At 43.2% G+C, this 24,458-nt stretch overlaps 1 protein-coding gene across 2 annotated transcripts; it reads right to left on the bottom strand.

The window, feature by feature from the left end:
* Window positions 1-886: 886 nt before the first annotated feature.
* Window positions 887-24,414, bottom strand: Cdc25c (cell division cycle 25C). 2 transcript variants are annotated; one of them, XM_048442460.3, is made up of 15 exons: window positions 24,215-24,414; window positions 24,025-24,102; window positions 23,665-23,889; window positions 21,753-21,847; window positions 20,135-20,180; window positions 17,273-17,306; window positions 16,939-17,028; window positions 16,298-16,396; window positions 15,013-15,162; window positions 9,247-9,348; window positions 5,553-5,615; window positions 3,255-3,353; window positions 2,614-2,747; window positions 1,507-1,618; window positions 887-1,283 (listed from the first exon to the last, which is right to left on the bottom strand). In XM_048442460.3, the coding sequence occupies exons 3-15, from the start codon at window positions 23,853-23,855 to the stop codon at window positions 1,134-1,136; spliced, it is 1,365 nt and encodes a 454-aa protein (XP_048298417.3). In that variant the 5' UTR covers window positions 23,856-23,889; window positions 24,025-24,102; window positions 24,215-24,414; the 3' UTR covers window positions 887-1,133. The 2 variants fall into 2 exon arrangements, with proteins under 2 accessions (XP_048298417.3, XP_048298416.3); XM_048442459.3 differs by having other exon boundaries at window positions 24,029-24,102.
* Window positions 24,415-24,458: the final 44 nt, after the last annotated feature.

The following is a 24,458-nucleotide window of genomic DNA, read 5'->3' as shown; positions in this document are numbered from 1 at the left end:
GGTATATATTGAATGGTTCACTAATCTGTGCATTATCCTTGCGTTTTTGTTCCATTTTGAGTATATGTGCTGCTGAAGCAAACACCATTTTTTTTATTTTTAGTTCAAATTCATGGTGCTGAGGGCCAATGCTCTAAAACTTAAGCACTAAAGAAAAGAACTTTGGCATTATCAGGTTCTACCTGTAGGTCTCAAAGCTGTGTGTGAGAGTCAGGGCATTCCTCTGGTGTTGGTCTCCATCTCCCACCTTAAGTCAGGGTCTCCTCTCTGTTGTTCACTCGCGTATGCCGGTTTAGTTGGCCTGAGAGGGGTCCCGGGCCTCTGTTCGCAGCTCCGTCTCGTGAAAGGGCACCAGGACTACAGATGCAGTCACAGCGCTCAGTTTCACGGGGCTTCTTGGGTTTGGAACTCAGCTCCTCATGCTTACGCAGCAAACGTTTACCCATGAGGCATCTCTCCAGTCCAAGACTGTATTTTCAAATTGTTTATAGTGCTAGAGCTAGGCAAGCCCCCCACCAGGCACGACAATCCCTTAAAGGAGCCTCACTCGCGACTCCTCACTTTATGTAGATCTAGGAAGAGCCTGGGTTCACAATCACACATCTCCTGTTTCCTTTCCCATTCAGTAAAGAGGATGGGGAGCAACGGGAGAAAACACAAAGAAAGAGAAGAGGCAGGATTTCAGACAGCCAGGCCTGGACGGAGAACCAGCTGTTTGGCTTCTGATAAGACATGAGCAGAGAGCCCTATGAACTCCCTGAAGCAGTGTGAACACCTCTGCTCACCATTCAGCCCCCAGGCAGCAGCTCACTGACACCAAGCTGGTTCTCAGGCCTAGCAGTCAGTATGACAGCTTGTAAACACCTGGAGGCTTTTGTCTGATGGGTTTTGCTTTGTTTGCTTTTTATTTGTTTGTTTTTGAGACAGGGTCATGTGTAGCCCTGGTTGGCCTCAAACTCACAGAGATCCTCCTGGCTCTACCTCCTAAGTGCTGGGACTAAAGGTGTGCACCACGCCTGACTGTCCCCAATTTTCGCAGTTTAACAATCATAGGGTTAGCGGCATAGATGACTCTTTCTGTTCGGCATCTCCATTGTCTTCCGGTGACTTCACGGCCACTGTCACACCCACTATCACGGCCTCGCGTCCTTCACCAGGACGGCAATCTGCTCCCAAAGCTGCCGCTCCCCTTCCTGCGCTTTGCTCTGGCTTCGCCATCTGAGCAGCTCAGCCTGGTGGTCCTGGTGGTGCATAGGGCAGTAGCTCTGTGGTTCACACAGCTCCTGAAAGTGGGGGACAAGGACAAGGACTCCTTAGGCTCCTGAGCTCTGCCCACTCAGGACAAGAGGTGTTGCTCCCAGTGGCTGAGCTACAGCAGTTTCCTCTCAGGATGTTTACAGTCTTGGAGGTTGCAGGCTAACGCTGGCTCTTCTGAGTCTGAGCCACACCACCACCTCACCTCACCCCCACACCCCACCATGTCTGTGCTCTTCCATGTCCTTTTACCATATATTCTGGAAAGAAGTCTCTGTAGCCGCCTTTGAGGATATACAGCTCTGGGTAGTATAATGCCGGGTACTGGTTCAGAGCTCTGTCTTTTTCTCTCAGAGAACGGCACCTTTAGAGAAAATTCAGAGATGAATTGGGTGAAGGAAGCAAAAAGTCAGGAGCCCGCAAGCCTTCAGTGGTGGGTGGGGGCAGACCATGACTAACTTCCCTAAAGAACCTTTATGACTAGGAATGTAGTTCAGGGGTAAAGTACTGTCTAGAAGACAAGGTTAATCCCCAGCCACCACTCCTAATACGCATAACCTCTCACCATTTGCTAACCAAGGTCCAAATAACATTCTCTTCCATTTCCTTCATTGAAGCTTCACCCCTAAACCTCTTTGTGTGTGTGTGTGTGTGTGTGTGTGTTTACATGGATTTTTGTTTGTTTGTGTTTGTTTTGTTTTTGAGACAGGGTCTTACCATGGAACACAAGCTGGCCTCAAACTCAGAGATCTGCCAGCCTCTGCCTCCAAAGTACTGGGATTATAGGCATGCACCACTATGTCTGGCTCTTTTTTTGAGACAGGCTCTCTAGCCCAGGCTGATCTAGAACCCAGGATGATCGTAAACTTCTGTTCTTCCTGGTTGTGTGACTCCCACCTTTCTGGGCTGGGCTTCTAGGTGTGTACAATCATGACCAGTTGTATGCAATGTTGGGGTCAAATCCAAGGACATGCATTCTAGACAAGCACTCTGCCAGCTGCGTTACATCTCCAGTGCCCAGTTCTTCCCTTTAGTGCTCCAATTTCTCAATCTGGGAACACTTTCCTTCAAACACCCTAAGGCATGGAGGCCTTGCAGCCTCACTGCTGGCAGTGGGAGGTTATTGCCCAGCTTGTTCACACCTTGGTGGATCGGGAAGCAGGTATGGGACAGGAAATAGGGCTGGACAACAACCCCCAAGGCCCATCCCCATGGCCTGTGTGTACTAGCCAGGACCCATGTCTCAAAGTTCTACACCATCTAACTGCAGTGGAAGGCGCTCATTCGGGTTAGTCTGTCTAAACTGGTCTGACAAGTCTCTCTCAAGATCCATTTCCATTGCCAACCTCAGACACTCACATTCGGGGGCCTCGCTCTGAGGAGAATTCACAGAGGAACACAATGATGGTTCTTTTCTGGCCGTCCAGAGGGACAATAGGCTTCTTCAGGAAGAACTCATGCAGTTCCTTCTGACTGTACAGGTTTAAGGCTCCCTGTAGAAAAAGATGTTAGCAAGCATTCCCTCAAGGGCTTGTGTCTAGTCAATACTCAGGAACGCCTGGGATACTATGCTGGGATATTTAGGCCAGAAAGACTAGACAAGAAGGAATCCAGGGCAAGAGTCTAAGCCTATCTCTGTATCTACCCTAGGGCTTGGCAAAGAGTTTGGTCTGTATCTGCTCCGTGCCCGTTCACAGAACCACCGGAGTACAGTTTAAACTCTGAGAACTGTTTGTGAACATTAAATGTTTGCAAAGTGTTCCTGGTTCTCTGACTGTTTTTACTTCAGGGCTCCCACAGGAAAGAGGGAGATTATCCAGGAGGGAAAGGGATTGCTCAAGGCACAGATTTAACACAGAAATGAAGATTCCCTCTGACATGATCCAAACAGACAATCTCCATCCTGGAGCTAGATTTCACAGGACCCTTTGCCCATACACTCTTCTCAATAAACCCAATCTCCAGCCTCTCCCTTGCTAATGTCCCCAGTGTCACCTCACCAGGATGTGTCCTCCCAGGTACTCATACGGATAGCGGCAATCGATGATATAAAACTTCTCAATCAGATCCTGGAACTTTCCAGACAGTAAATCAGCCACCTGCAGGGAGAGGGAGACTGAACTCCTGTCCGCTGTCACTCAGAGAGGAGCCACAGCACCTTTTTGTATACTCCCATTTGTCACCCAGGGCCATGCTGCATGCACAACCTCCAGAGGTAGCCTGCATCTGCAACATGGCAATGGTTAAGCCCAGTCCCACATATGAGCACGAAGTGGAGATGCCTGTGCAGAGGCCACATATGGCTGATGTTGAGGTTACCTATCCATCTAGAGACAAGCATGGTCACAAGCAACCTCTCAGGAGACATCCAAGGAAGACAGCAGAAGCAGAGGTAGTAGCTAAAGAACCCAATTTTATAAGAAGACATGGGAAATAGTTCCCCATTCACCAAGTCTTTCAGAAAACATATTTTTTGTGTGTGCACTGTTCTACCTCGGTTTCTCCAGCTCCCCACTCTCACTCTTTCTGAGACAGGATCTCTCTATGTAGTCCCAGCTGGCCTGGAACGTGCTATGCAGATCACACTGGCCTTGAATTTACAAAGATCTGCTTGCCTCTTTCTTCTGAGTACTGGGATTAATTTTAGTTTATAAAAAATGGAGTAATGATGAACTTATAGTTCATGAGGATTTGTATTTAAAGGAGAAAACTTAAAACTGCTTCTAGAAGAATACATTAGCTCAGCCTTTTTAGAAAGAACTTTATAAATACATATAAAAATACATGAAATTATACCTCCTATTTTAAACTCTTTGTTTTGAACAGATAAAGTCTTATGTTGCCCAGGCTGTCCTCAAACTCACTATACCTGAGGAAGACTCTGAACCCTTGATCCTCCTGGCCCTGCCTCCTAACTGCTGGGATTAAAAGCATGTACCCACTACCCCCAGTTTCTTCTAACACTTTAAGTAAAAGTACACAAATTGATATTCATCTTAGCATTGTTTTAGGATACTGAAATATTAGAAACAACTTAATATTCAATAAGAAAGGTTTAGTTAAATAAACTATACATTCTGGTATAACAGATTATATAGTTATTAAAATAATACAGATCTTCTTTTGCTTTGTTTTGTTTTCAAGGCAGGGTTTCTCTGCATACCCCTGGCTGTCTTGGAATTCTCTATAAACCAGGCTGGCCTCAAACTCAGAAATGCACCCGCCTTTGCTCCCAGATGCTGTGATTAAAGATGTGTGCCATGACTGGCCTTTTTCTTTTTCTTTTATTTTCTTTCTTTTCTTTTTTTTTTTTTTTTTGAGACAAGGTCTTATCATGTAGCCATTGCTGGCCTCAAATACTTACAATAATCTCACCAAGCAAAACTATAAGTTCTCATCATTACTCCATTTTTTTATAAACTAAAATTAATCCCAGTACTCAGAAGAAAGAGGCAAGCAGATCTTTGTAAATTCAAGGCCAGTGTGATCTTCACAGCACGTTCCAGGCCAGCTGGGACTACATAGAGAGATCCTGTCTCAGAAAGAGTGAGTGGGGAGCTGGAGAAACCGAGGTGGAACAGTGCACACACAAAGCCTGCTCCCCCACCCTGCAACTCTGCGAGCACGGATCACACCAGGTATGGCGGCCCCTGCTTAGACTCTCAGCACTCAGGAGGTGTAGACAGCGCAGAAATGCAAGGTCATTACTCAGTGAATTCACAAACAGTCTGGAATAAAGGAGACGTTTTCAGAGTCATCATGTGTGTGCGTGTGTGTGTGTGTGTGTGTGCGCGCGCGCATGTATGTGTGGTTCTGCTGCTGTTGTTTGTGTGTGAAAGAGAGATTGCTAACATATAAATAAGGGTTCATGGCTACTTTGAGCCCCAACTGAGTATTTTTTTTTTCTTTTTACGTCTTCCTTCCCTTTTCTCCCTTATTTATAATAATATATCGTTTGTTTAATTCAAAAATTTTAAAAGACAGAAAATGGAGCTGGACATGGTGGCACACACTCCAGAGGCAGAAGCAGAGGCAGAGGCAGAGGCAGACTGATCTCTGTGAGTTCCAGGATAGCCTGGTCTACAGAGGGAAACCTTATCTCTGAAACAGACAGTTAGATTGATAAGAAGATAGAAAATGGATACAAAGAAGTCTTTTTAATACAGCCTCAGTGGAATAAGACGCCCATGAGAGTGGACAGAGTGACGGCAACACAGACAGAGGTGGGCTTTAGGGGCGCACAGGCCAGGTGGCTGATGATATGATCGCCCAGTTGTCATCTGCAGAAATTTGCTTACTGTGTCTGGGGTGACGTACTTCAGATCTTGGTGTTTTCCTGACACCGTCGGCAGCACACACACCTAGAAAGACCCAAGAACTAAAATTACAGCAGGAATTCCCAGCCCAAGCATCAGATCAAAGACTCCCATAGTGTCCTTTCCAAGTGAATCCTGTCTTTGCTTGTTTTTGAGACAGGATTTCTCTGTGTAGATCTATCCTGGAACTCACTTTATAGGCCAGGTTGGCCTTAACTCAGAGATCCCCCTGCCTCTGCCTCCAGAGTTCTAGGATTAAAGGTGTACAACACCACATCTGGCTTTCAAGTGATATTAGAAAACAAAACAAAACAGCAATTCTGTTTCCAATAACTGATCCCTAGGAAATTTTCAAGGATGTACACCGAACTTTACGTTTCCACAAATATGCCCAATTTACTAATAAGGAAAATTATAAACCCAAATGCCCCACAGAAAGGATTTATAGAGAAATCATGAGTAGCCAAAAAATTAACTAATGAACAGATATTGAAAATGATGAAATACAAGTCTGGCTGTTTTCCTGGGAACCCGGGTTCAGACTCCAAGCAACCATGTGGTGGTTCAGGGGAAATGGCTGGCTGCTTTCCCGGGGACTCGGGTTCAGACTCCCAGCACCCACGTCTTGGTTCAGGGGAGATGGCTGGCTGCTTTCCAGGGGACCCGGGTTCAGACTCCCAGCACCCACATGGTGGCTCACAGTTGTCTCTAGCTATAGTATCAATAGCTCTGATGCCCTCTTTTGGCCTCTGACGACACTGCACACATGTGATGCACAGACACAGGCATCCAACCCATATACATAAAATAAAAACATTTTGTTGGGGCTGGAGAGATGGCTCAGAGCACTGGCTGCTCTTCCAGAGGTCTTGAGATCAATTCCCAGCAACTACATGGTGGTTCACAATCATCTATAATGAGATCTGGTGGTCTCTTCTGGCATGCAGGCGGAACTGTATACAAAATAAATAAAACTTTTTTTTTTAAATTTTTTGGCTGGGCAGTAATGGCACACACTTTTAATCCCAGCATTCAGGAGGCAGAGGCAGGCGGATCTCTGTGAGTTCGAGGCCAGCCTGGTCTACAAGAGCTAGTTCCAGGACATGCTCTAAACTACAGAGAAACCCTATCTAGAAAAAACAAACAAACAAACAAAAATTTATTGTTGTTTTTTGAGTCTCACTATGTAACTCTGACAGTTCTGGAACTTACTATGTAGACCAGGCTGACCTTGAACTCACAGAGATCTGCCTACCTAAAGGTGTGCACTGTTTAGCCATTTTTTTTTAAATGATGAAATGTGGAGCTGGAGACATTGCTCAGTAGTTAAGAGTACTTGGTGCTCTTGCAGAGGACCAAGGTTCATTTCTCAGTGACTATGGCCCGTACTGATATTCAGGCAAAACACGTAAAAACAAAATAAAAATAAACAATTCTGTTGTTGTTGTTGTTGTTGTTAACAATACAATGGGAGTGCTGGGGAGATAGGTCAGGCGGCAAAATACAACTATGAGAACCCGCATTGACACGAGCATCCACACACAAAGCTAGCGGGATGGTATGCATTTGTAATCCCAGAGCTGGGGTGGCAGAGGCACAAGGATCCTTGGGGCTTGTTGGCCAGCCAGTCTAGACTCGTCTATAAGCCCTAGGATCCAGTGAGAGACCCTGTCTCAAAAAAATATGGTGACAGCCCCTGAGGAACAGCACGCAAGGTGTACATCTGTAATCCTAGCATCTGGGAGATTGAAGCAGAAGAAGGATCCTGAGCTATGAGATGCTATCATTTTTTGAGATGGTTTCTCTGTGTAACAGCCCTGGCCATCCCAGAACTCACTCTGTAGTTGAGTGGCCTCAAACTCACAGAGATCCGCCTGCTTCTGCCTCCCAAATGCTGAGATTAGAGGTGTGAGCCACCACCTGCTGGCTAAATGAGATATCTTAAAAAACAAAAACATAAGCCAGGTGGTTGTGCATAAGCCTGGCAAAAAACAGGCCGTCTCAAAACAAAAACAAAAACAGGACCAGAGACACGGGCCAGTGGGTAAAGGTAATTGCCACCAAGCTTGAAAACCTGAGTTCAGCCCCAGGACCCACACAGTAGAAGGAGAAAACCAGCTCCCGGAAGCTGTCCTCTAGCATATGACACAAACACTACACATCATTCTCATGCACACGCACACTCACCCGGAAAACTTAAAGGCGTTAACAATAAAAACATTGTAAGAGCAAATATAAATGATGAAACAGAACTGTTTGCTGCTGGAAAGATTGTCTGAGTCTGAACCCAGGGCCTTGGACATCTCAGCACACATCCTATCACTGGTCACATCTCCAGCCCTCACTGGACCCAGGGCCTTGAGCATCTAGCACACATCCTATCACTGGTCACATCTCCAGCCCTCACTGAAGAGCTTCGGCTGTGGTTGGGGACAGGATCTCATTGCCCTGCCTCAGAAAAGACAGACTTGATACGAAGTGGGAAGACAGGCAGTTTGAGGATTCTTCCAGAACCTGGACACAGCAGGCAAGCACTCTCTCTACCACTGAGCTGTGCTCTTATTCCGATGAGCCCACAACAGAGAAGCACACAAAACCTCAACAGACTCAAAAGAGCATAACAGTTATTTTTGTTGTTATTGAGGACAAGGAGATAAAAATACTTGTCTGTGTATGTTTGTGTGGAAAAAGTCTGTAGAAATACACACAGAAGATAATCTTCCTGGTTAATAAGGTTTGGGATAAGTTTTTCTACTTTTTTATATTGACCAAGTATTAATATCATTTTATTTATTTGCACACACACACACACAAACTGCTTTTAGAGACAAGGTCTCACTGGATAGTCTGGTTTGCCTAGAACTCAGTATAGAGTTTAAGCTGATCTGAAACTTGCAGCAATTCTCCTGCTTCAGTCTCCTGAGTGCTGAGACTATAGAAATGAGCCGTTACACCCAGTTTAAAAGATTTTTAAACAACCTAAAAATTGTGTGTGAGAACTGGAGAGATGGCTCAAAGGGTACCAGCATTAGCTCCTCTTCCAGAGGTCCTGAGTTCAATTCCCAGCAACCACATGGTGACTCACAACCATCTGTAATGAGATCCGGTGCCCTCGTCTGACACGTTGGCACATATGCAGGCAGAACACTGTATACAAAATCAATAAATGACTTTTAAAAATGTGTGTGAGGGTGACTGTGGGTACTCATGCGCCACCATACATGTGTCAAGGTCAGAGAACAACTTTCTGGAGTTGGTTTTTTTCTTCCACCACAGGCTTCAGGGTGCTTTTTGTCTGCTGAGCCATCTTGCCAGCTCTCAAAAAGATATTTCTAACAAGAAGAAAGGATACAAAGTTTCATATACATACCAGTGTTCTGGATTTTTTCCTAGATAAACAAGAAATACCTTCTCAGTAGATAGACTTAGGGTTGAGGTATATATACCTTTAGGTCAACAAAGCATATTTAGTGTTACATCTAGCATCCTCTGCAAACAGAGATTAAAAGCCAGACGATTCAGCCTGATGGTGATGGCACACACTTTTGATCCCAGCACTCAGGAGGCAGAGGCAGAAAGATCTCTGTGAGCTCGCATGCATGCACACACACAACCACACACACACACATGCACACGCACACACACATGTAGTAAAGGCAGATAGAAACAAACTCACCTTGGAGAAATCACCAATCAGATACCCTTGGTCAGACTCTTCCTCCTCCATCTGAATGGCATTAATGTCACCGAGAGGGGCCATCTTCTTTAGACATAAGCTCTGAAATGACAAAACTCTCACTTACCCAATTCTCATGTCAAAGATTTAAAGAACAATCAAAACCACTGATGACAACTTATGCTGGAGAGGTTGTGGGGAAAAGGGAGCACTCCTGCATTGCTGGTGGGAATGCAAGCTGGTACAAGCCCTTTGGATGTCAGTGTGGTAATTTCTCAGGAAATTAGGAAACAACCTTCCTCAAGACCCAGTAATACCACTTTTGGGTATATATCCAAAGGATGTTCAATCGTGCCACAAGGACATGTGCTCAAATATGTTCATAGCAGCCAGAACATATTTCTGTTCTGTTTGTCATAGCCAGATATAGTGTTTGTCATAGCCAGAACCTGGAAACAACCTAAATGCCCCTCGACCGAAGAATGAATAAAAAAAAATGTGGTACATTTACACAATGGATTACTACACAGTAGAAAAAAATAATGACAGCTTGAATTTTGCAGGCAAATGGATGGAGCTAGAAAACATCATTTTGAGTGAGGTAACCCAGACCCAGAAAGACAATTATCACATGTACTCACTCATAAGTGGTTTTTAAACATAAAGCAAAGAAAACCAGCCTACAAATCACAATCCCAGAGAACCTAGACATCAATGAGGACCCTAAGAGAGACATACATAGATCTAATCTACATGGGAAGTAGAAAAAGACAAGATCTCCTGAGTAAATTGGGAGCATGGGGACCTTGGGAGAGGGTTGAAGGGCAGGGGAGAGAAAGGGAGGAGAGCAGAGAAAAAAGAGTTCAAGAAATAAAAAATCAATAAAATTTTAAAAAAAGAAAGATTTAAAGAACAGGGCTGGCAAGATGGTGCAGTAAGTAAGGTACTTGCTGGTGCCTGGCAACCTGAGTTCAATTCCCAGAGCCCATATAAATGTGGAAGTGAGAACCAGCTCCACAGTCTGTTCTCTAGCCAGGCAGTGGGGGCGCACACCTTTAATCCCAGCACTTGGGAGGCAGAAGCAGGTGGATCTCTATGAGTTTGAGGCCAGCCTAGTCTACAGGGTAAATTCCAGAACAGCCAGAGCTACACAGAGAAATGCTGTTCCAAAAAACAAAAACTGTTCTTTGGCCTTCATATGAATATGCATTCTTACATACACACACACATACACACACGCACATACACACACAAAACTAAATACACACACATAGATAAAAAATAAAAATCTAAAAATGTTTTAAATAAATAATTTTTTTAGATGTAGAGAAACTGGGACTTCTGTGTATTACTGGTGGGAATGTAAAATGATATCCTGCAATACGCAGGTTCCTAAAATTTAAGTATAAAATTGTCCTATTTGTGAGTCCAGCATTTAGGAGGCTATAAGGCAGAGGTCACACGTTTGAGGCCAATCAGGACCACAGAATAAGACTCCACCTTAAAAAAGAGCAATAAACTGGGCTGCTGGTGGTGGCACATGAATCCCAGCACTCAGGAGGCAGAGGCAGGCAGATCTCTGTGAGTTTGAGGCCAGTCTGGTCTACAGGGCTAGTTCCATGACAGTCAGAGCTACACAGAGAAACCCTAATCCCCCTGCCAAACAAAACAAAACAAAACAAAAAGAACAAGAAAATATTATCATATGACACTCAAGAAATATGCGCCCCCACCCCCACCCCGGTGCCAGGGGTTGAACCCAGGATCTCCTGTACAATTACTATGAATCTTCTCTTGTAAATGTGAGCGCTCTGGTGGATGAAGGCCAGAGGTCAACCCTGGGTGTCATTCTCAGCAGTCACCCCCCTTGTTTTGCATCAGGGTCTCTCAATGAAGTCTGGGACTGCTGATTAGACAAGGCTGGACAGCCTCCGCTGACTGCTTCCCTAGCACTGGGATGTTACTGCATCTGGCTTTTTATGTGGGAGCTGGGGCTGGAGCTCAGGTCGCCGTGCTAACACAATAAGCACTTAACCAGTTGACCTATCTTTATTTTTTAAGATATATTTTATTTTTATTTTACGTATGTTTCATCCATATGTGAGAATATTCGGTAAGCGTGTGCCTACTACTCATAGAGAGGCCAGATATGAAAATCAAATTCGTTAAAACTGGAGTCACAGGTAGCTGTCTGTGAACCACCAGCGTGGGTGCTGGGAACCAAACCTGTGTCCTCTGGAAGAGCAGCCCAGGCTCTTTACCACCAAGCCTCCAGCCACAAAATGAACTCTTTCTAGTCCAAGAAATCTTCCCTATCTTAACTATGGTTATCCTCTATGGTAGTAACCACTTGGCACATATTAACAACATAATATTTATTAAATGTTGTTCTGACTTATATCAGTTATTACTGACAATAATAAAGTAGAGGAAAGAAAAAGCTCAGTGGTTGAGAGCACTTGCTGCCCTTTCAGAGGACCAGAGTTTGGTTCCTGACACTCACATGGTGGCTCAGCACAACCAGTGACGGAGCACCAGCGGATCTGACACAGTCCTCGGGCTGACACAGATATCTACACAAACACACAAGTAAAAATTAAATAAACCTTAAAAAATAATAAATCATATGGAATATTATAAACTACTTTTAAGTTTCTCTTTTCTTTTCTTTCTTTCTTCTCTTTTTTATTTTCTTTCTTTCTTTCTTTCTTTCTTTTTTTTTTTGAGACAGGGTTTCTCTGTGTAACAGTCTTGGCTGGCCTGAAGCTCTCTTTGTAGACAAGGCTGAAATGGCCTCATACTCACTAAGATCCACCTGCCTCTGCCTCCCAAGTGCTGGGATTAAAGGCGAGCACCACCACTGCCCAACCTTCTTTGTCTTTTCTTTTCTTTTTGTTTTTTGAGATAAGGTCTCAATGTAGACAAGGTTGGCCTCCAGCTTTCAAGGATCCTTCTGCCTCTGCCACCCGAACACTGAGATTAAGGCCTGCGCCACCACTCTCAACAAAAAATAGTTTTCTCTTTCATTGAGGTGTAATTCACAAACAAAAAAGAATTGCACTGCGTGGTGGTGACACATGCTTTTAATCCCAGCACTCAGGAGGTAGGGGCCAGAGGAGCTCTATGAATTTGAGTCCAGACTGGTCTACAGAGCGAGCGAGTTCCAGGACAGGCTCCAAAACTACTGAGAAACCCTGTCTCAAAAAACCAAAAAAAGAAAAAGAAAGAAAAAAAAAAGAATTACAGACATTCAAGATATACAATACAAAATAACTAAGGCATCCTCCATTAAACACTACTACCCCATGTTTACACGCACACATACAGACAGATAGATGTATGAGATAAGAACACACATGCTTTTAGGGAGAAGCAGAGATTGAGACAGGCTGGCCTTGAACTTGGATTTCTCTTGCCTCAGCTTCCTGAGTGCTGGAGTTATACAAATTGCTCTTAATACTTTATCATATGGACAGAAATTCTGTGGAAGTTATTACATTCTCCATTTGACTTTTGCATGTGTATTCGTGTAACCCAGGTGCATGTGTGCACGTGTCTGTGAATGCATGTGGAGGCTCTAGGTGGACGCCAATAGTCTTCCTCAATCGCTCTCCTCATTCATGGAGGCAGTCTGTCAGTCATCAACTGAGCAGAGAGCTGGCTAATAAGGCTGCCCTACTAGCCAGCTGACCCCAATCTCTGCCTACTGTCTTCCCCCTTCTAGAGCTGGATTACAGGTGGAATCACCCAGCATTTGTGTGGTTCTGGGACTTTATAAGATGAGCCTTCTGCCTAGCCCTGCTTTCCCATTTATAAGGAAAAGTTGAGGCTCACAGTAGATGGCAGATGGCCTAACACTAGTAAGAGACCAGGAACTGAAACCCATGGACCATATCTGCCTTGTGAACTCACTACCCTTAGCTTGAGGAAACAGGGTATCCCTCTGCTACCCTGGCCAACTCCGGGCTTGAAGAAACCTTCTGTCTCAGCGTACCAAGTGCTAGAATTACAAGCATGAGCCACCAAGTCTGGCAAATCAATTATCTTTAACTTTCTAAAGTTTCAGTACAAGGGTGTGTTGTATGTCGAGTGCACTATTTCCCACACATCCTGCCCTTTCGTGTCCATCCATCTCCATTAGTGAGGTTATCCCTCTAGACAAAGTTACTCCATTTAAGGGAGTGGATTTATAAACATCTTTGCCCACATTAGTTTCAAATCAATGAAGCTGATTCAGAAGTGCTAAACACCTCAGAAACTATCTCTGGAATGTCAACACACACCTACAAGGCACAAGCAGTTTCAAATTATCTTCTAGTGGTGTGGGAAGTACACTGTAAAACACTTGCAAGATCCTGCCTGGTTATTCCAGCCATCACTTCTTCTGATGACTCAAATTACTGACTAAAATTTCTCATTCAGTAATAGGGTGATCTCCATGGTGACAAGACTCTATCCGTCAGGTGATTCTTCGAGTCTAAAGACTTTTGTCTGTCTTTCTTTCTTTCTTTCTTTCTTTCTTCCTTCCTTCCTTCCTTTCTTTCTTTCTTTCATTAAAATAAAATTTTGAACTTAAACCCTGGTCCTCTGAAAGAGCAGCCCAGGCTCTTAACTGCTGAGTCATCTCTCCAGTCCCACTACCCCTTTGAGACCAGGCCTCACTATGTAATCAAGGCTGGCTTTTCACTTACAACCTTCCTGCTTCTATTTACCAAGCAGTGAAATTATAGGCATGTATCATGACTAAGATCCTGGTGTTTTGTTTTGTTTTCACAGCCCTGGTATAGACTATTGTTTACTTAGGAATAAATGTAGAAGCTCATACCTGTAATTCTAGCACTTGGGAGACTGAGGCAGGAGGATTAAGGAGTTCCAAGACAGCCTCAAAGTTAGACCCTGTCTCAAACAAACAAACTGAAATGGAAAATTTGGAATGGCAGCACAAGATTGAATACATATAGTCTTAGTATCCAGGAGGTTAAGACAGGAGTGTGCCCTTCAGAGCTGCTCTGAACAGCAATGTCAGCAACCCGGACTACATCCTCAGGCCTTGCTTTTAAAAAACAAAAACAGCAGGGCGATGGTGGCACAAGCCTTTAATCCCAGCACTCAGGAGGCAGGGGTAGGCAGATCTCTGTGAGTTCATGGTGAGCCTGGTCTACGGAGTGTGTTCCAGGACAACTAGGGCCATTACACAGAGAAACCCTGTCTCAAAAAGACAAAAAACAAAAAAACAAAAAACCAACCAAACAAAAAAAACAATAACAATAGCAGAAACCAAGGGCCACTGATGACTCAGCTCGCGAAGCCTGCTGACCTGAGTTGACGCCTGGAGCCTCGTGATAAGAGAGAACTAACTTTGGGAATATCTCACTTCATTCCCTGAAATTAGTGCTTTTGGTTCTGAGCTCCAGAGGCTGGGCTGGAGCCTGGGGCTCTTCCTGGCATGGTATGGTGCGGCTGGTGCTTGCAAAACAAACTGCCATGAACTATGCTTCTATCTCCGAACTGACCTGTGGAAACCACTGCCTTAACAGAGTGAGAGGAAAACCAACACCAAACAGTGTGTGTGAATCTTCTGGTGGTGCTGGGCTTGGAATAAATTGTAGCTACTTTAAAACAAAAACAAAAACAAAAAACAAAAAAAAAAAAAAAGAGAGAACTAACTTTCACAAGTTGTCCTCTGACCACCACACATATGGCATGCACATAAAAAATGAAATGGAAAAGAGAGGATGAAAAATGAAAAGTAACAGAACACCATACCTTGGTGCCTTGGTCTTCCAGGGAAAATTCCATTGGCTCCTCTGAAATCTCTTCTTGGTCTTCTAGCTTTAGATTTTGACTCAGTTTTGGAACTGTAGTAATGGGACTGCCCAGATACCTCATTTCATTTTCCACCAAGATTCTATTTTCCTATCAAGTATATTGACAAGATTAAAACCTAGTTAGGGATGAGTGTGAAAGCACACGTCTATAATCTCACTAATCAAGAGGCTGGTACAAAAGGAAGAGCAGTCCAAGGCAAGCCTGAGCTACATACTCAAATCCTGTCTCAATGAAAGAACAAAACATTAAAAATAACAAACAAGAAGCCCTGACTTTATCCAGAACACTTGTATCAGTCGGGCGGTGGTGGCGCACACCTTTAATCTCAGCACTTGGGAATCAGAGGCAGGCAGATCTCTGAGTTCAAAGACAGCCTGGTCTACAAGAGCTAGTTCCAGGACAGGCTCCAAAGCTACAGAGAAATCCTGTCTTGAAAAATTGGAAAAACAAAACAAAACCAGAACACTTGTATCATGTAAAAAGACTGACTCAAAATAGATTAACAATATAAATGTAAGAATTAGAAGTGGGGGGCTGGAGAGATGGCTCAGTGGTTAAGAGCATTGCCTGCTCTTCCAAAGGTCCTGAGTTCAATTCCCAGCAACCATATGGTGGCTCACAACCATCTGTAATGAGGTCTGGTGCCCTCTTCTGACCTGCAGGCATACACACAGACAGAATATTGTATACATAGTAAATTAAAAAAAAGAAGAATTAAAAGTGTACAACTCTTAGAAGCAACCTGTAGTGGCAGAAACCTATAACATCAGGACTCAAAAGACCAAAGAGGAGGCTAGCTTGAGTACAGGCATTCAAGGCTAGCCTGAGCAGTGGAACCTCACTTCAAAAAAGAATAAAGAAACTAGACAACATGCATCATGGTGCAGGGTTGTTATCCTAGCACTAGACTGAGATAGCAGGATTGTTGTGGGTCTTAGGACAGCCTGAACTACACAGCGACTTCCAGGCTAGCCTGAACTACAGAATGAGACCTTGTCTCAAAAACCTAAAAAGAAAGGAAGAGAAAAGAAGGAACCAAAGGTCTAAGAAAAACTCTCACTCCATAGTTTAAACACCTAAAAAGATAGAGATTGGATTTACTATCTCACCCTTTTATCACCTAAAGCAGCTAAGGAAAAGTCAACAAGTCAACAGGCCAGAAGTCCACAGCTTACTCTCTGGTCCATGAATACTCTAATCGTCAATATATTCAACAACTCACCAGCACAGGAAGGGGAGAAGCCAGAGGCTCTCCAGGCAGGTTTCGAAACCTCGGGGTCCTAGGTGTCTCCCACTCCAATGTGTTCAGATTGGTGTTTATCTGTATAAGAAAAACTGCATTGGCTGGAGAAAGAGAAGTAGTAGTAATGTCTGCCAAAAGAATCACATCTCATAAACACATACACACAAACATTAAATGTGTATCTGAAGATATACAATACTGTGGACTTCATGTCTGACACTCAGATTTGCTTTGGAGAATACAAATTTTATCATCATAAGCAAAAGGATAGAGAAGAAAGTTTGCTTGGGAAGGTATATTTGCATATATGTGTGTACTACGTGTGCCCACACCTACAAACACAACATGACGATTTCAAAACAATCATTTACATGATAGCAATGGCAATTTGCATACTTAAACTGATCAACTGAAGATAACTGATAACTTGCTATAGAGCTAGATTTTAGTCCTAAGGTTAAACATTAGGTAGAAAAACAAGAGTTTTGTTGTTGTTGTTGTTGTTGTTACAGTGATGGAATTTGCTTGTCTAGCATATTGAGCCTAGATTTCATGACATCAAGCAGTTGTTCATTTAAAGGAACAAAATTAATATAGCAAGGTTTCCACTAACTACTCACATTTTCCTTATTTGCAGATAGGCCACACATTGCATCTCTTTTTCTGGGACCATGGTCCAAAGCATTTGGAGTACTACAAAGAAGCTGCACCTAAAAGACACTGTCTTCTGAAAACATCCAACCTCTGTAAGCCACACCACCAGCTGGGACCCCTCTGCTTCCCACCAGAGAAATGAAGCCACAGTCAAACCAAAGGAGAGTCTAGGCTAGGCATGGCGATACATGCCTGAAGCGTCAGCGCTCAACTCCAGCCCAGCTAGCCAAGCATAGTAAGAACCTCTATTCAAAGGAAGGGGCGGAGGTAGTAGGTGGGTGGGCAGGTCGGTCTACCTACTGGGATGCCTTTCATAGGGTCCTGGTGAGGATTCCTGAAGATTAAAACAAAAACAGACCACTAGTCAGGTTCTTCGGTGGTTAGGGGCACCCAGGTTTTCCTTTCTTCTATTCAAGGAGTCCTAGTCTTTATTTGTCTCTTCCAACAATATGCAGGGTATCAAATATCAAGACTCAGTGGCGTCCTGGGGAAAAGGCCCTCAGTTCGCCAGCATACCTGGATGAGATAAACATGCACACAAGAAAGTCTGCCTTCTGGTCTCTTATTTCCGTTCTGATGCTAGGATGGGCCCTGGGGCCTTGGGCAAGTCAGGCGACCTCCAGACAACACCTGCCACTCCAGTCTTACATCTTCTGTTGAAGCATTCTTAGTAATGTTCCCACACTGGCGACAGGAGGCTCTTTTCAGAGCTTCCCTCCCACATCCACCTAGTATACACAGCATGGGCTATTTACAACAACCCAAAGCCAGGCCTGTGGCCCACTAGTGTAGAGCCAGCATTCAGGTGAAAGTAGGAGGATCACTGTGAGTTCAAGGTCATACCGAGACCCAGCCTCCAAGAAAAAATTATTGAAAGAGGAAAAAAACAAAATCAATCCAGGTGGTGGTCACAAGCCTTTAATCCCAGCACTCTGGAGCCTGATCTACAGAGTATCAGGACAAGCCAGGGCTACACAGAGAAATCCAGTCTTGAAGAAGAAGAAAAAAAGAGAAGAAAAGACAGAAAAATCAGTTCAAAGACAACATGAATACGAGTAAAATTTTCACATGTACTCATAAAAACTGCCATAGAAAGCTTCCCCTAGTGCGGTTAAATAGTGTCTACCTTATACAATATCTAAGGAGAAACTAAAAAGATTAAAACAGTCAATTTAGAATAAGTTTTGATTTTTCTTATGGTTTTAGTTTTTTAAAACAGGGTTTCTTCAACCTTCCTCAAGACCCAGTAATATCACTTTTGGGTATATAGCCAAAGGATGTTCAATCGTGCCACAAGGACATGTGCTCAACTATGTTCATAGCAGCTTTGTTTGTCATAGCCAGAACCAGGAAACAACCCAAATGCCCCTCGACCGAAGAATGGATAAGAAAAATGAGGTACATTTACACAATAGAGTACTATACAGCAGAAAAAAATAACAGCTTGAATTTTGCAGGAAAATGGATGGAGATAGAAAACATCATTTTGAGTGAGGTAACCCAGACCCAGAAAGACAATTATCACATGTACTCACTCATAAGTGGTTTTTAAACATAAAGCAAAGAAAACCAGCCCACAAATCACAATCCCAGAGAATTTAGACAACAATGAGGATCCTAAGAGAGACATACATAGATCTAATCTACATGGGAAGTAGAAAAAGACAAGATCTCCTGAGTAAATTGGGAGCATGGGGACCATGGGAGAGGGTTGAAGGGCAGGGGAGAGAAAGGGAGGAGAGCAGAGAAAAAAGTAGAGATCAGTAAAACTCAATAAGAAAAGATTAAACAAAACAAAAAAAGCACAAGATGGAATAAAGGAAGTAGTAGAGGATTTTACAATCTGCCAGCATAAACATTTATTTTTTTTTCCCAGAGCATGGTGTGCCAGAGTTACACTGGGAATGTTTTACATTACTCATATTGAGGAGTAGGGGTGGGTGTGAGTGTGTGCACACGCGCCTTCTATGCCTCTGGGAATGAAACTGGCCAGTTAATAAAAATAAATAAAAAAGAAACAAAAGAAACCCAGGTTTCTCTGTGTAACAGTCCTGGCTGTCCTGGAACTTGCTCTGTAGACCAGGCTGGCCTTGAACTCAGAGATCTGCTGCCTCTGCCTCCCAAGTGCTGGGGTTAAAGGCGTGCACCACCACTGTCTAGAATAAGTTTTGAGTTTAACTGAAATCAGTTTTTATTCCATGTACACCTCCTAGCTAAATATTTTAGGATCTTCAAGAGATACTTCATCATAGTTATAACAACAAACATAAAATGCTTGGTATTTGTTATATATATATATATATATATATATGTTTTGCTTTGTTCTTCTGAGTTTGTTTGCTTTTTGCAGGGAAGGGGTAGAAGAGATGGGAGATGGTGTTAAAACGGTGTCATACAAAGCCCAGGCTAGCCTCAGACTTGTTACATAGGTAAAGCTGGCCTTAAACTACTGACTGTCCTGCCTCGACCACTGGAGTTTTGAAATTAAAATGTAAACCATATCACCTGGCTCTGATTAGCATTTGTTTTTAACGTTTGGGTTGGATGGTGTTTTGTTTCGTTTAAGACAGTGTCTCAAGTTGCCCAGCCTTCTCATTTTAATTAATCTTTTCAATAGCTGTTTTTAAAAAGTGCTACTGTTGCCAGGCAGTAGTAACACACGCCTTTAATCCCAGCACTAGGGAGGGAAAGGAGGGCAGATCTCTGTGAGTTCGAGGTTAGCCTGGTCTACAGAGTTGAGTTCCAGAATAGGCTCCAAAGCTACACAGAAATCCTGTCTCGAAAAACTAAAAGGAAAAAAAAAAGGGCTACTGTTATCTCATATTATGAGTAAAGAAAGTTAAATCAAAACAATGTCATTCCTGACCCTGCAGCCCGAGTCACTGAAATGCAGCACCTCACATGTGCAGAGACGCTCCAGCATGTGTGCTGCATACCATTCCCTTCACGTGAAAACAAGATATTTCTGTGTGTGCCAGTTTAAAATAGTCTGCATTTCACAACACAATTTAGAACCAGAAAACTTAAAAGCTGTCAAGTCAGAATCTAGGCCTCCAAGCCCACAAATACCCCAATTGAAGAACTTCACCGTCTGCAGAGTCCACACAGGACTTCCCTGTGAGCAGTGAAGGCATGTAGACCATTTTCAACAGCAGAACTTACTTCACGGTTAACTGTGCATCCTGAGGTCCTGAGGAATCCAAGGAACCTGCAATCAGTTATGAAAAATAACGGGCTAGGCATGGCAGCTTACTTGGTAGAGTGTTTGCTTAGCATGCACAAAGTTCAGTCCTCAGCACTGTATGAAAACATGGTGGCACACATCCGTTATCTCATAGTCTGTTACTGCCATCCCCAACACACAAACACGCAGTAATAATAAATAACTGGGAAAAAAAGCATTAACTGGGCTAGAGAGATGGCTCAGAGGTTAAGAGCACTTGCTGCTTTTGCAGAGGACCCAGGTTTGGTTCTCAGCACCCACACGGTGGTCCACAACCATTCTCAGCTCCAGTTCCAACGGATCTGGCACCTCCTTCTAGCTTCTTTGGGCACCAGGCACACATTCACTATACATGCAGGCAAAACACTTCAGAAGGAATAAACACAAATATGCCTGTTATTTCAGAATTTGAGAGGTAAATAAGATCAGAAGTTCAATAGCTACAAAGTAAGTTTGAGGCCAGCCTGAGCTACATGAGACAGTCTCAAACCTCCACCTTCTCCCCTCCCCAAGAAAGCAAACAGAAAAGAAAGTGGCTATTCAGGAAATATGAAATTAGAGCAAACATTAGAATGGTTTACTAGCAAAATTTTTTGGTTTAGACCCAGAAACACACACACGCACACACACATGTGCACACGCGCGCGTGCGCGTGCACACACACACACACATACACCAATTAGTTGACAAAGTATATCTTTTGAGTTTGGAGGGTACTGAGGACTGAATGAAGGGTCTTGTAAAATAAAGTATTTTTATGCCGATTTCTTTGCTTCTAGTGAGATTAAATTGGGATTAAAAAATTTTACTGCACTTGCATCCCCACAATTAATCAGTCAACAAAATAAATTACTTCTTGAAAAACTTTTTCCAATGCAAAGCAACTTCTATTACTGTCATTTTCTCTTTCCGTTTATCATTCAACTAAAAATTATCTAACCTCAAAATTTCTACTTTTAGGTAGCGCTGGCTGGTCTCAACCTTCCAAGTTTTGGGTTTACATAAGCTAACATACCTGGTTTTACATAGGTTCTTTATCTATTTTCACCATCTCCCATTTCTATGCTATTACCTTGTGTTCTCTCGAAAAAGTTATAATAAGCCTTAGCCCTTTTTTGTTTATTTTTTGTTTGTTTGTTTTGTTTTTTGAGACAGGGCTTCTCTGTAGCTTTGGAGCCTGTCCTGAAACTAGCTCTTTTAGACCAGGCTGGCCTCAAACTCACAAAGATCCGCCTGCCTCGGCCTCTCGAGTGCTGGGTTAAAGGTGTGTGCCACCACTGCCAGGCTAAGCCTTAGCCTTTAAAGGCTGAGTCACCTCTCCAGCACAAGAGAGGTTAGCAGTTAAGAGCACTTGCTGCTCTTCCAAAGGACCCAGGTTCATTTCCTAGCATCTACACAGTAGCTCATCACAGTCAGCAATCCCAGTTCCGGCTTCTGAGGGTACCAGGCGTGCATGTGGTACACATCATACATCACGTGAAAAGCATTTATACACATAAAAATTAAATAAAGATAAAAATTTTAAAGTTAGTTTTCTCTTTGAAGACTGTCCCCTACCGGTTTCATCAAAGTCAGCAGAAGTGGTAAGCTGAGAAGCAGACAGCTCTCCATTGCTAAGATTCGAAAGGTCAAGGCAACGTTTTGGAGTTCCTCTGTTGAGACATAAGACTCTATCAAGACTCCCATTAGGGTGTACTATCCTAAAAAGGTAGAGATCATTTCTTCATATGAAATCTCTCGCAATTACCACCACAAAGGTCTAAACAGTATCCAAACCAATCTAGCTGTTATTTTTAAACAGCTCAGACTGGGTTGAGGAAAACAATCCCCCACGTTTCACGTTTCTCTAGGACAACAATGTGAACCTCATTTTCTTCTCACCAACATACTGAGATGGGAATTATTTAATGAGAACTAAAGGGATTTCTTTTTTTATTTTTAGAATTTTACTATATTTTAGGGGCTGGAGAGATGGCTCAGAGGTTAAGAGCATTGCCTGCTCTTCCAAAGGTCCTGAGTTCAATTCCCAGCAACCACATGGTGGCTCACAACCATCTGTAATGGGGTCTGGTGCCCTCTTCTGGCCTGCAGGCAGGCATACACACAGACAGAATATTGTATACATAATAAATAAATAAATAAATAAATATTTTTTTAAAAAAGAATCTTACTACATTTTATTTTTTGTATGAGCACATACTTGTGCGTGAAGATCAGAAGACAACTCGAGGAGACAGTGGCTCTGAGGTCATCAGGCTTGGTGCCAGGTGCCTTTACGCACGGAGCCATCTCTCCTGCCCTGTAAATAGGATCTAGACCCCACATTCTCTATCCTATTCACCCTGAAACAAATTCAGTTTCTCCCTGGAATCTCTACTACTCCTCAAATCTTGTCTGCTAGTGAGGTGTAAAGACGAAAAGACCAGAATCTAAAGTACAGCACTAAAACTGATACAATTAAAGTGACCAACTCATCGGACATCATAATAAAATTTTCAGAGTTCTTCCTAGACAGCACATTGATAAGACAGGAAAGGATTATTCCTGTTAAGACAGAAAATGATGGGGCTAGAGAGATGGCTTAGAGGTTAAGGGCACTGGCTGCTCTTCCAGATGAACCCAGGTTCAATTCCCAGCAACCACATGGTGGCTCACAGCCATCTGTAATGAGATCTGATGCTCTCTTCTGGTGTATAAGCATATATGTAGCCATACACAAAATAAATAATTTTTTTAAAAAAGATATGGTTTTTTTTCTTCTTGTTATTATTTATTTGCAATAGAGTCTCACTCCATAGCCCACTAATTGTCCTGAAATTCAAGGTAAACCCAGGCTGGCCTTGAATCTGTGGTCATCCTGTCTTAACAAACATACTCCACCAAGTCCCAGATAGAAAAAAAATGTTTTTTATTGTTTGTTACATAAAAAGGAAGCTCAAGATTCAAAAGAGTCACATGTTCAAGTTCATGGTTGAGACTCAAACCCTGAAACTTGAAACAGGATAATTCAGCAAAGAAACCTCATAAAATCAAAAATAAGGTGTAAAACTAAAAATTAGTTTATTTTCTGGAGTAATGGCTCTGGTTAAGAGTTTGCTGTTCTCGCTGGGCAGCGGTGCTGCCCGCCTTTAATTCCAGCACTTGGGAGGCAGAGGTAGGCAGATCTCTGTGTATTCAAGGTCATCCTGGACAAGAGCTAGTTCAAGGACAGCTAGGGCTGGTACACAGAGAAACCTTATCTTGAAAACAAAAAACAAAAACAAACAAAAAAAATTCTTCCAGAATACTGTAGTTAGGGTCCCAGCACCCATTTCAAGCAGAGCAACCACCTGTAACTTCAGGGGTACAATGTCTCTGACCTCTGAAAACACCTACAATCACAAACATATATCCACATGTGATATACACACACATACATACACTCCTATACATCATTAAAAAAATAAGTCTTTTTTAAAAATGAATTTACCCAGACAAAATGCTTAGGTTTGGCAAATCAAGGAGTTTGTCTCCTGGAGATCCAGGGAAGTCTGAACGGGCGGTAAAAGAAGCGTTTCTCTCCAAAAGTAGGTGTAACATCTTCCTTTGATTGGACCTAAAACTGGGTGCTGAAACAGAACGTTCCTCTTCTCTTGCAGATGGAAAAGGTGCTGTAGACATGACTTCCAAGTCTTCACCAAGGGAGGGGGGTTATCTAAGAGAAGAACACGCCAGATGTTCAACTTTTTCAACCTCTCCGCCCTTTCCAGTGCCTGCCTAAGCCCGGATCAAGGATCAAGTCTAAAGCAGCTGGAATGTCACACTGCAGTTGCTCAGGGCGAAAACTTACAGACCTCTGGCGAGTTCAGGATTTCAAAAGTGGAACGAAGAGAAGATTGGCTTGATCCAAATCATCCAGTTTCACACTCTTGACCAGAAAAAAAAAAAAATGAATCTAACTAACGAGATAAGGCTTTGGGGACCTTTGGTTCCGAAAGAATCCTGCAGAGATTCCCGAACGGACACAGCTCTCCGCTTACCTTAAGTAGAGGCGGACTTAAATTTGGAGAAACTCCTGCAGGACTGGACAGAAGAGAAGACTCCACAGGATGACAAGGAATCTGAGGAACAGAAGCGTTTTTCGGGTTAAAATTGTCTCTATGTAGCTAGAGGTCTAGCTTTGCAGCTTCTCTCCTGAACTGACAGAAGGACAAGACCAACAGTCATAGGTCTGACCATTCAAACCTTCCGCTCTCTCAACAACCTATCACCGCCCGCCTGCCT

This window comes from Myodes glareolus, chromosome 13, assembly GCF_982192425.1.
Source record: "Myodes glareolus chromosome 13, mMyoGla1.1, whole genome shotgun sequence".
In the NCBI taxonomy this organism is placed as follows: domain Eukaryota; kingdom Metazoa; phylum Chordata; class Mammalia; order Rodentia; family Cricetidae; genus Myodes; species Myodes glareolus.
Note: the sequence above shows the minus strand (reverse complement) of the source record. Positions and strands in the feature narration are given on the sequence as shown.

What these genes read in the sequence shown, in the direction of transcription:
- Cdc25c (XM_048442460.3), bottom strand. Translation starts at nt 23,855, where the DNA reads ATGTCTACAGCACCTTTTCCATCTGCAAGAGAAGAGGAACGTTCTGTT. An exon ending in AACCTAAGCATTTTGTCTGG is followed by an intron (nt 21,848 to 23,664) that starts GTAAATTCATTT and finishes ATGTCTCAACAG; the next exon opens with AGGAACTCCAAAACGTTGCC. An exon ending in ACCTGGGAGGACACATCCTG is followed by an intron (nt 2,748 to 3,254) that starts GTGAGGTGACAC and finishes CTTTTTCTACAG; the next exon opens with GGAGCCTTAAACCTGTACAG.